The following is a 12,844-nucleotide window of genomic DNA, read 5'->3' on the forward strand; positions in this document are numbered from 1 at the left end:
TTAATCTTAATTGCAATCTCAATCGTTTTTATACATTTGTGTTAGGGCGAACTATAACGATCTCCTAAACTTTTAATTCAGTTGCAGCGCTGAAATTAAGATTTATCCTTTTTTAAATCATTTATATCTTTTAATTGTTTGATTTAATTTTTTATTGTCAGGGTTAATTAAATTTCACGTAACTGTTGAATTTTAATAGGAAAACGAAAGAATTAATTTTATTTTGTAATCTAAGAATTCGAATTACTTGTATAGTGCGCATGTTTCCGACTTGTTCACTCCTGTCGCATACAATTGTGAGACTCGAATCACTGAACTTAAAATCTTCATTGAAGCTATGAAATTTCTAACAATATTTTTCTAACAATAACCACTCGATCAATGGACCTTTTTATTTTAAACCCTTTCTAGGATCATGGGGAAGTATGCTAAACATCAAATTCTTCAATATTTACACGAAGTTATATAGGTTGGTATGAGTTTTGACAAACTTTTAAATAGGAAAGAAACCTAGATGCCTCAGTTCCTTATCTCGCACAAATTGGCGCGACTTGATTTTTTTTCTTGTTAACAAATTAATCAAATTAAATTTAACTCGTAAGCTAAAATTCTTGAGCCAATTTCAATCTTAAAAATATTTCAATATACCATGTTTAAAGAAGAAGGGGAAAAAAATAGTATTTTCAAGGGTAAAATTAAAATTTATATCTAGAAGCTCATAATTTTGTCCTGAGTTCGTGAAATCTCGCAACGTTTTACCTTATTACCGCGACTTAGAATTGGAACTTTTAGAAGCTTTATTTTAAAACCCTCCCCTAAAGACCCATTTATCGCAAAATCGAGTGCCAAGTGTTCAGTCTAAAGTAGAAGTGGAAAATTTAAATTTAAGTGTTTAATGAACATACTGCTGTACATTTAGGATTAAAACCAGTGGTTTCGCGAAAACTCTCTCACATTATCTAATAAACTTGTCATGCAAGAAAGCGCCTTACATTTCCTTCATGTACAATAGTTACGAAATATTAACCTTTACCGTGAATTTAGCATTTTTTCTGAATCTGCCGTGTCACCATTGGCGAGTTATTTGGCGATTAATCTCGGAAATGTGTTAATAGTATCAAAAAAATTGAATTTTTGTTTTAGGCACGTTTTTCTCAACCGATTGAAACAAAATTGCATGTGTAGTCACAAAATCACATAGAAAATTTGATATATTAATCTATTATAATATTTAAGTCATTGTGTTTTCGAATTATCGAGTTTGCATATTTCTTAAAGTACAGATCGACAGACAGTCGATTCGTGGTTGGATTTAGCTCAAAATTTGACAGGAATTTATACTAGAGATGTTGAATTTGTGTACCGAATTTTACCGATTTAGCTCCCTTCGTTTTGTGATTATCGTGTTAACTTACATTCGAACAGTAGGGCAGACGGAACATTCTCCGAGTAGATTTTATTTAAAATTTGACAGAGATCTGAATATTTGATTGAACAAATTTCAGCAATTTAGCTCAAAGCGATTCAGCTGAACTGTGCTTATGTCTGTGACAAAGATAACTGTTTTTTCAGTTTTCTTTGTCACAGACGGATGTTTTCTGGAAATATGTTTTTTGCACTCCGAGAGGTCCAAAACGTGGAGATTCGTCAATATCTCGAGTTCAAAATTTTTTGACTATTACTATATTTTCTCTATACTATGTATACGAGAAAGTGAAAATCAGTGCATTTTATTAAAAAAAAAAAAAACAATTAGATCTTAAAATATGAACTCCGCGATCTTCATTTTTAGACATGGTTAAATACTTTTTTCCCTCGAAACTATTGCAAATTACTATTCTCAAAAAATGAATTTTATCCTCTCAGTTGCATGCATCCGTTTTTCTTAACCCCTTCGCATACAATGATGAGTCCGAATCGCGCATTGAATTACTAACTATTTAAACTGCAATTAAAGGAAAATATTAAAAAATTTAAAATGCAAAAAATCACTAGAAAACGTACCATTACCTCAATTATCTTTATATTATTCTAGGGATTAAAATAATAATAATTGTCCCGAATAAGATATGCCATCTAATTAAGAAGTTAAATAAATTAGTATGTGAAGCAGTTAATGTGCTATATATGAATATTCTATGAAAACTGTTTTAATCATCTTTTTATTAAGACATTTTTATCCAAAGTCTATTAAAAATCTAGAAGCATCTGAAATTATATAGATGTTGTCGCAAAGAGTCATTGAAAGAAAAAATGACGAAGAGAATTTTTTAAAATGCATTTCCCGATAACATAGTTGCAATACTAAATGCAAAATCTGAAAACTTTGGGCAGTAATTTTTTTAATAAGTTTAGAGCGTACATCAATGAGCTCTGTCAGTAAAGCTGAAAAGATACCATACCACATATATTTATTTTATTTTATTTTATTTATTTATTTATTTATTTTTTTTGTCGTCAGATGAAGTCTGTAACATTTCTTTAGTATAATAATTGCAGCCTGTAAATTAGATTGTAAAAAAAGATATTTTAATTTTAAATAAACCTAATTCATACTTACAGAATTTACTTTTTCCGGTGAGTTATAATGAATTAAAATAATTTTGCTACAGCAAAATAACTCGTGTTAGCATGCATATTGTACAAAAGTGTCCAAAAAAAAAAGTGTTTTACTAAATTTAATCTAACCATTAAATAGATTTTAGTCGGAGGATTCTCACAGTGAAATAAATAAAATAAATTTACCAGTTCGTTACCGAGGAAGCAACAATTAGTTAAAAAAAAAATTACGTTTAGAACTATTATTCATTGAATTCTGAATTAGGGAGAAAACAATTCTATCACCCTATTCATGTATAGTATAAAAGTGTATTTCCCTAATAACTCCACTTGCAGGTAATCGAAATACTCGATGAAAACCATTTTTTCTCCTAATCTATGATAATCTAAGCCGAAAGACAAAGATTAGTCGGCAAAAACGAGACATCTTATTCACTAGTCCGTTTATTGATTATTCTGCTAAATATAGTGAACATTATAAACTGAATAAACGATATTTAAATCAGATGTCTAAAAATCTGCGGACTTAACATCGTCGGCATCCATCGCATTGAGTTCTTAGTCGACCGATCAAAAAAATTTGGCAAAATGCGATATCTCAACTTTTACCATATCGGTTATATTGCAAAACATAATAAAATTATGAACTGAATGAACGATATTTGGATCAGATGTCTAAAAAATCTGTGGACTTCCATCGCATTTAATTCATAGTCAGCCGCCCAGAAATTGTCGGCAACGTTATTTCATTCAAAAGACTAAAAATAAGATCGCGAATCTGTGGATTTAACTGCTTCGACATGCATTGCGTTAGCCTGGCCGATCAAAAATTGCCCACAAAATGCGACATCTTATTGACCTGCCCCCTATCGATTATTTTGCTAAATATAGTCAAGCTACTTAAACCATTACATGGATATTTCAATTGTTTACAACATATTAACTTTAAGGTGGTTTTTAACTCTTTAACATCCAAGCACTTTTCAAGTGGCACTCCCTTTAACATCCAGACTTTCTCAACGTGTCTCTGAAAGACATGGACTCTTCCTAGCTGAGGGGCAGTTACCCCCCACACTCTGAAGTAATAAAACTGTCGACGCTCTACCTTGAATAATTGCCTTGCGGTTTTCGACAACGAGATTCATTTTCCATCAGTTTAAGAGTTTTATTCTAATGTATTTATATTTTTTAGTGTGAAGTGTTTCGCTCATCATCTTTGTGGGGTATATTTTTTTACAAAAAATTTGAAATTTATTCTATAATTAATTTTTTTTTTTTTGTAAGTTTCCTGTTAGGCTTCCAAACCATTTAAATAAAAACTGGCTTTACTAGCAATTTCAAAAACATCTTTATGTTCCATTTAATTCTCAATAGGCTTTTACACTCTTTTTATTGCCAAAATTAAATAATATGTCATATATTACCATGTAAAAAATTTTTACATAGTAATGTAAAACATACATTATACATATATCAATGCAATTAGTACATTTTTTTACATAGTATAGATGTCAATGCTTTCCAGTGATAAACAAGATAATGTTTTAAATCTTCATTTAATACCGAAATAAAAACAATCGTTGGATAAAAAAAATGTTATTGCTCTTTTTGAAAGATGTTTCGAAAATAATATGTTCTTTCAACACTCAGCTAAGATTTTTTTTTTATTGTCTTTAGCATTTTTTTTTAATATAAACGATTATCTTTATTGAATTTTTAAATATAAAATATTACTTTGCATTTTCGATAGTGATACTAAGAGAAAAGTTTTAGAACTTTAATTAAATTTTTAAAGAAGTTTTCACATTTTTTTTCCCCAAAACCTTCCGGATTCTTGCTTTTACATTAAATAATCGAAAAAGAATGTAGGGTAAATATAAATTCCAAAAATATCTTTATTTTGCCACTCATTTTTACTAATCTTTTAAAATATAACTATTAAATTTTTTTTCTAACCAAGGGAATATATTACGTCAAACGTTATATATCTCATCTATCGAATTGTTTCGATAGATGAGATAACATATTTTTAAAACTTCATTTAATAATGAAATAAAATTCGGGAGAAAAATTACTCAGCGAAATATATTTCGAAAATACATTCCTTCAGTTTTCAGCCTGAACATTTTACTAAAACATTACATTCTTCATAAACTAAATATGAAGATTTAACACATTTAAAATTACATTAATCATAAATATTACATTTTTAGTATGAACTATCATGTTGAATTTTTCAAGCTGAATTTCTGATTTTAAAATGTTATGTGATGTTTTCTATAGTATTGTTAAGACAAGATAAATTTTTGAACGAAAGCTTCATATTAAATTTCCACAAATTTCCACACGAGGGAATCATTTGCAAATTTTTGATAATATGTACATTATATAGCATTTTTTGACTCCTCATCTCTATCTCTCTTGTTCATCTGACCCTCGTTAGTTTCATCTCCTGCTTCTTTGCTTAGAATAAACGAGAAATCAGCTAAAGTATCATTTTTTGGCCAACCATCATCTTCGTTGATAGATCACTGTCACTTTCATCAGAATCAAGTAAAATTGCTTTAATTTCTTCTTCAGTGTGTTCACGATTTCTTTTACTCATAATGAAGAAATAATAAGCGTAGAAAAATTACTCTGATAATCCAAACACCCGATTCACAGTACATAAAATAAAGATTCAGAAATTCACAACTGAAGAAAAATTTTCAGAATGGCATTCTAAAAAGGAACTCAGTATTTATATAACTTATCTCATTCTTTGAAGAGGGCGATACATCCAATCTTTTTTTTTTTTTTAATTCTATTTTAAAAGCGGTAGTTTGTACACGGCCTCAGAATTTCCGACAGTCCTTTGATGAAAGAATAAGATGCTTGGAGTGTAAAACGACTTCCTTCCATAGTAACAACTGTCGCTACCCATTTTGTGAGAAAACTGCGATGTGAATAGGCCGCATTGACAATGCAATTGTTTGTCTTTATATCATTACAATAGTCTTACTACTGAAAAGGGCTTCTGATGCTTGTCCGAAAAATAAACAACGTGTCGGTATCCTTATATATCATTCATCGTTACCAGAGAACTTCAGTGGAAAATTTCTTTTATAAATGGCCATAAAATCTTTCCAATTTTGAGCTAACAACACGTGAAAACAGAAACTAAAACCCTTTCAAAATACAAAATGTACGCCAACAACCCATTTAGTGAATTCCTCCTCAACCCCCTACCTCCCTAAGGCACAGGGGAAACTACTGTGAAAAAGCCGCGATTGTCAAAGATAACGAGGACCTCCTGGAGTGTTCTGTAGAGTAGCCTCTTTTAATACCCATCACCCCTAAAACGGCTTACAGCCGCCCCACGTGGATGTTATAGGGTAAATTCTCAAACCGCCCCGCTGGAATCGAGAGGGTTTTAAATTATATTCGAGAATGTGCACCTCTCCACATCCATACTGAAGTGGTGAAGAGCTTTGCCGACGAAACTCTCACTCTCACCGACTGGGGGAGGGAGAAGCGGTAGCGGACAGGGGGTGATTTTCTCCCTGCTAACGTTGCCTCTGAAGATATGCTATGTTACTAATGCTTAAATAATTAAAGCGAATTCCATAAAAAGTAATTATTTAGAAATATTTAGTGAAATTTTTTGTGATTTTTTCAAACTATTATTGTTTCAAATGTTGAGCGAGCTCAAAACTCCCGTAATAGTTTTCTGTTCGTTCTTGGCGTCGCGACTCACAGTTTTGGAAATCTTGCTTTAGCCAATGGAAGGGCCGTATTTCGTTTTCTCAAAACGCGCGCATTCTGATATTTACTTAGAACACGTGTCGAATAAATTTCGAGCAAATTTTGCTCAAAAGAAGGTTTTGAATCATAAGCAAAATTCGCAACAGTGCACAATTGATTCTTTTGTAGTTATTTTTATTTGTAAACATGTTGCTCTCATCAGGAGAAAAAAAAAAAAAAAAGTCCAGTTTCAATCTAAAACTTCAAGCAATCAATCATTCATTTAGTAAATAAACTTTATCGCAAATATTCGTCATGAGTGTCAACAACAGTTGATGTTGCTCAATGAGTGCAATATATAGTTGTTCATCGTTTCTTTTTTTTTAATTGAAAAGTGCATGGCGAGAAAAAATAATTATGTCTTTCGGAACTCCACAATATGTTGTTAATATGCTTTGTTTCATCAATTGCTGCCTTAATTATGAAAACTGGTTCAAATACAATCGGAGAAAATCACTGTGATTTATCTCTGCGCTGTATGAATGACAGTATCTCAGTTCCGGTAGGAAATAGTTCCTGACTGTTTGAAATTATTTTACAGTTCGTAATTAAGTTACATGCCTTATTTGTTTAATTCTTTATTCCTTAATTCATTTTTTCTTACATAAATTAATTTTTCGTTCCTTAATTAAATTAATACTTTTAAATGATTATTAAACACATCAAAATATATATTATATTGGATTTTAAATGTAATGAAATTTTATCTTGTTATTCATTATAATTATAATAATTTTATATTTTTTTCATTTACCTCTTAATTTTTTTTTTTTTTTTTTTTTTTTTTGCTAGGTGATAAGATTAGCAGCTCTGAAGTGTATTAAAAAAACCTCTTGTCCTGTTTTAGGTACTGTTTTTTTTATTTTAAATTATATGTAAAAATATTGTATATAAGAATGATATATGCTATGTACAATGATTTTGTATATTTTTGTTTTTTACGCATACCTCTGATATTCTTTTTTAATGTCACAGCAGTCAAAATGTTTCTCAAATTCAATAAATGCAATTAAATGATCTTTGTTTTTTTTAAGAAACTAAATTGGTGTTTTGTTGTGTACATTATAACTTGATAATTTAGTATTAAAATATCTTATATTTGACTTTGTGAGAAATTGTAATGAAGCAATGATATTTAGTAACTAAGTGTAAATGTAATTACTCAAAATAAATAAAAATTGTTAGTAATCATATGTTTTTAGATGATTTTTGAACATTTAAACTATGTAATATTTTTCTAAGAAAAACTGATAGTAAATGTATTTCTGTTTAATCATATTATCTACCTTTTAAACATCTATTTGTAATTGTTTCTCCAGATAATTTATCATGTGCTGTTAATAAAGTCCGCAAAATTCAGATTCATCTGAAAGACATCCGTATTAAGCAGAAAAAGAATGATTATTGGATCCAAGTAAAATTGACTTCATATGATGATTTAATTAAACAAGGTAGGACTTAGATTTTATTGAGTTTATATATTTTGAAGATTCATATAATTTAAAAATTTTAGACAATTTCAAATATCATTTAATGAATGGTGTTAATACTTTATCTATTTTCTTTGAACCCTATATATTAATATTTATACTGTGAATAATAATAAGATTTTATTGACAATTTTTTTTTTTCAGTTTTGGAGGAAATTTTTAATATTTTTTTTTTAAATTTAAAAATAAAGATAGCTTTTAGACTTTGAAAACATCATAAAAAAGTTGATTTATTTTCTTTTTAAATTTTGATAGCATTTTAAATGCTAAAAAAAATTATAAATACAGTGTTGAGCAATTCTTATATATGATTTGTTTAATAGTATATCATTTTCTCAATCTCTTTATTCATTCTATATGATTGTAAAAATTATTTCATTTTAATTGACATTTTTTTGCTATATTAGAAAAGAATGTCAAAGTAAACAAAAATAGAAAAAAAAGTTTCTGCTTCTGATGAATATAAATTCAAAGAAATAATTGTGCTTATATCTGTTTGCTTTAGAAGTCATTTTGAGCTATTATGCATCTAGTTGTTGGAGTTGATCCTAGAAACATGACATTTGTGCTGGTATATAATTAATCACTTTTAGTAAAAGCAAAATGTTCCATGTTGAAAATTTATTTACTATGTCTTACTACAGCATAATAATATTCTTATTTGAACTGCATAATATTATTCTTATTTAAAGCTTTAGTAAGAAATAGTTTTCAACTTAATATAAAATTAATTAATTATTTACTTAAAAATTAATGCAATAATTATTGCATTTACTTTCAAAGTTTGCTATCTTTTGAAAAAATTTATTTTTAATTACTATGCCAATTTAGTTATTTCAAATAACATGAACCAGTTATTATGTTGAATTCAATTTCATTATCCATTCATTTTCAATGTTTATAAATTTATTTTCACAATTTTATATCCAATCCCCCACAAAATTCAATTTCATTAATAGATATTATCTTTATGTAGGAATGAAGTTGTTATTACATATTCAGAAAAAGCAAAATTTTGTGTATTGAAAATGATGGTGAATTTTTATATCTACCAATGTAACAAGTGAGAAATTTAATATAATTGCATCAAGTTTTCAAATATATTTTTATCTGAAAAATACAATAGAATGATCGGGAATAAGTGACTACAGATTAACTGGGATTAAATGGCAGTTAATTCTGAATTTTGACAAAATTTTATATTTATAAAATTATTTTATATTTATAAAATTTTACCAAAATTTCCATTTATTTCATTTTCTCAGTTATGAAATTAAAACATATGCTATTATTTGCATTATTTCTTTACACTTCAGTTATGTAAAAAATTTATCCCTTTTTATTTAAAATATTTTAGCAGATATTTTTAAAAAATTAAAATAGTTCATTATTTTTAATTTTCAAATTATTTTAATATTTTAGGAAATCAGTCTTTATTTGTAAAATTTTCATTTGAAGAAGGCCATACCTGTTATCAATTTTCAATACCATTATTCTTTTTTACATCTTCAAAGGTAAGTTAAGAATTATTTATTTCTTTACTTTTTTTATTTCTACAAAAACTTTTTAAAATTTTCTTTTTTTATTATGAAATCCATGAAACTCGTGAATAACAACATAATAAATTGTAACAACTCATCTTTATCATAATATTTTAACTACTTTTATAAATGCTCCTTTGTATATTTTTCAAGAATTTATATTTTTTGAATGACTTTTCATGTATCTAATTTAACCGTATTAAAGCTTGTATTTTATTTTATTTTATTTCTTTTCATAATTCAAGAGAGTTTTATTTAGTTTTGAATCTTATATCAATTCACTAAAAAAAAAAAAAAAAAAAAAAAAAAACTTTATTGAATTGAAAAAGAAAAAAGTACATTAAGTCAAATCAATTCATAAAACATTGTTTGAAAATTATAAGATGGTTTACACTTATGATTATGCATCGAATTATTTTTTATATTACAAGGAATTAATTTAATCGAATATCTATTTAATAGAATCTTACTTATTTTTTATTCAATGCAATAACACACAACATACAATAGAAAAGTAATAAAAGTGCTACACATATATACATAAATATAAATAAATAGCATTCTTTATATTGCTATAGAGGCAATAATTCTTTTAGTAGAATCATAATAATTCAGGGAGGGGGGGGACATAAATATCAATTGCACATAAATGAAAGTATGCACTCACAATAGGTGTTTGTTTAATGATATCAATTGTCTCACAACAGAATCACTAATTCATTAAATTTCATTAGTTGTTCATAAACCATAAAAATTCATTTTAAATTTGTGCTAATGCAAGTAGATAATGTAGCATTCTTCATATTTTTAGAAAAACACTGATTCTTTCTGCAGAATCTAGGGATCCAAGAAGGGGGTGGGAGAGATGCTAAATTGCTTTAAATAATATTACTAGAGTCATGTGGAGACAAATATATGAATCAAATAATACATGTCAAAATAAATTGTTAAATCAATGAATAAAATTTCTATATCAAATAATTGAGCAAATTCTATTTTCCTTTTATGCCTATTGAAAATGCATTACAATGCAAAATCAAAGGAACATAAAAATGAAAAATAAAGGAAATGAATTGTAAAGAATATTGAAAATCTTATATTATATTTAAATTATAGGCATAATGTCTTGAACCATAGACAAAAGATAAATTCATGATAGAAGGCAAATTCAAATCCAGAATACAAACTGACCACAAAAAAAGGAATGTTTTTACCTATATTATTATTCTGAACTCAAAATTTATTTCACTAAATTACCACAAATCTTAGCATCCCTATCAATTTTGAGTAAAGATGTTTTTGTATGTTTCTCAAAATATTGTTGATAGATAATGTTGTATAAACATGAAATATTTTATTAAAGATTATAACATGATTGGTCTGATTGATTTTTTTCTATTAAAAATTTGCTTGATTTTTTACTAATTATGCCTTAATAATTCATCTCTAGGACATCTTACTTCCTTGCTTTCGAATACAGATGCTACAGAGAAACTATTTGAGACTTTTCCTCTCTGTCCATCGTGAAACTGATGAAGTAATTTCAATTCAAGCCATGAAATACTCATTAAATAGTAAGTTTTGTTAATTTTTTTAATGAATTACTCATTTTAATAAAACCTTATGAAAAGGGACATAAGAGAACATTTTTTTATTCTGCTTTCTTCTCTGAAGTTCCTTATCTGAAACTTATTTTAGTTAGTTCCCAATTTTTTTTTTAATAAAAGGGAAGAATTATTGTTGAACTACACAATAATGCGATATTACACAAGACTGAATTCAAGATGTTTCCATCTTCTGACCATGCTATCTAGAGACTAAGAATAGAACTAGATGTTTATTATTAGATATCTCCAGTTCAGTTGATAGTTTTCAAAATGCTATATGAATAAAATTCATACCATGTTTGTTGGTGGTAGTAGTAGGAGATGTCTAATCATTTTGGCTGCTTTATTCTATCTAACATTATATAAGAGGAATCAGTCAGTTTGATTTCTTATCTCCATTCTGTGATCTTTGAATCTTTGCTATCATTTTGTTTAGAATTATGTGTTTTTCTGATTATATTTTTTTTTAGGAAAATGATGTAATGCACATTATAAATAGTTTTAATTCTCTCATCAAAAAAAATGTTAAAAAAAAGAGAGAGAGAGAGAGAGACCTTTGTAATTTAGTAGTTGAGTATGATAAAAGTGAAATTCTGATAATAATTTTACTCTTAACTTTTTTTTTTCAATTGGTTTAAATGCTATCTTTTTAATAAATTATCTTTTATAGATACTTGCATAATTCATCTTCACTGCCCTTTTAACTTACGTTAGATCTTTTTGAAAACTGCTTTTTAAAGAAAACTTTTTGTCTTTTTTTTTAAAAAATAAATTTTGAAGCCTTAATAATTTATTTAATTTGTAATATTTTTGAATTTTATTTTGTCACTAATAAAATTACAATATTTAATTATTGTAAACTTACATTTAAAATAATAATATTAGATTTTGTTTTAAATATATATTATATATTTGCTTTTATTTTTAAAATACATATTTTATCTGGTTTGTGCCTTATCTGCAGTTTTATAATTTAAAATGTCATTCTTTTATAACATTTTAAAATTGATTTGCATTGCATTTAACTAAATGATTTCATTGTACTTTATTGCATTGCAATAAATGTAATTAATCCTTGTTTGATTAAATTCAATAACTAAGTGGAGTAATTTTAGAATAGTGGTCAAATTAACTGAATATTTCCAATAAAGGAATACGCAGTTGGTATTATCACTCCAGGGTTATAGTTTTGTTTTTATCTAAAAAATAAATTTAGATGCTCTGTTGTATAAATATTATATATTAATACAAATATAGAAAAAAAATGATGTATTGTGAAGAATGACTGTTTTGTGCCCATTATTACCTTTTCTTATTACTTTTTCTTTAATATTAGATAACTGCTTTTTTTAATTATTGAAGTCAAAAATATTCAAATGAATAATGACAGTGGATTAATACTGTTATTAATGTTTATATTATAACTAGCTGGTACTCGGCGCGTTGCTGCTGCAGAAGAAATAATTTTAGAAATATCGTTTAAATTAACCGTCTTATTTAATTAGGAATGATAGAAAGAATGTTATTTATTTCCCTATCGGCAATGAATACTTTCATTGAAATTCAATGATTTATAAAGGAGAAGTACAAACAATTTTTATTCTATTGTTCTGATTTTATTACTCAAGTGCTTTAGGGTAGACAATGCTTTTTGTTGTTCCATCTTCAGCAAAATCAAATGAATTTCTTGGTTGTCCGACTCGTAAACATCCAATAAAAAACAGATTTTCTTGGTTCAATCTGCATACTTGAAGTGATTGACCTACCGCCTTGTTGATAATCATCGAGAACGCAATTCGAATGGAGAACTGCAGTAATTTAAAATCAAAAGCCATGTCGGCGGGAATAATGGGAATGAGCACAT

At 27.2% G+C, this 12,844-nt stretch overlaps 1 protein-coding gene across 4 annotated transcripts in view; it reads left to right on the forward strand.

Moving 5' to 3' along the window:
- Positions 1-12,844, forward strand: part of LOC129983773 (uncharacterized) — a 104,510-nt gene that overhangs the window by 62,737 nt on the left and 28,929 nt on the right. For 2 of the 4 annotated variants that reach the window (XM_056093398.1, XM_056093399.1), the window contains exons 1-5: positions 6,592-6,844; positions 7,135-7,189; positions 7,662-7,793; positions 9,255-9,346; positions 10,824-10,947. In XM_056093398.1, coding sequence (XP_055949373.1) covers positions 6,722-6,844; positions 7,135-7,189; positions 7,662-7,793; positions 9,255-9,346; positions 10,824-10,947 — 526 coding nt within the window. In that variant the 5' untranslated portion in view covers positions 6,592-6,721. Of the gene's footprint in view, positions 1-6,591; positions 6,845-7,134; positions 7,190-7,661; positions 7,794-9,254; positions 9,347-10,823; positions 10,948-12,844 lie in introns of those variants that run through there. The other 2 variants (XM_056093400.1, XM_056093401.1) reach the window with 2 other exon arrangements.

Source organism: Argiope bruennichi, chromosome 9, assembly GCF_947563725.1.
Source record: "Argiope bruennichi chromosome 9, qqArgBrue1.1, whole genome shotgun sequence".
NCBI lineage: Eukaryota > Metazoa > Arthropoda > Arachnida > Araneae > Araneidae > Argiope > Argiope bruennichi.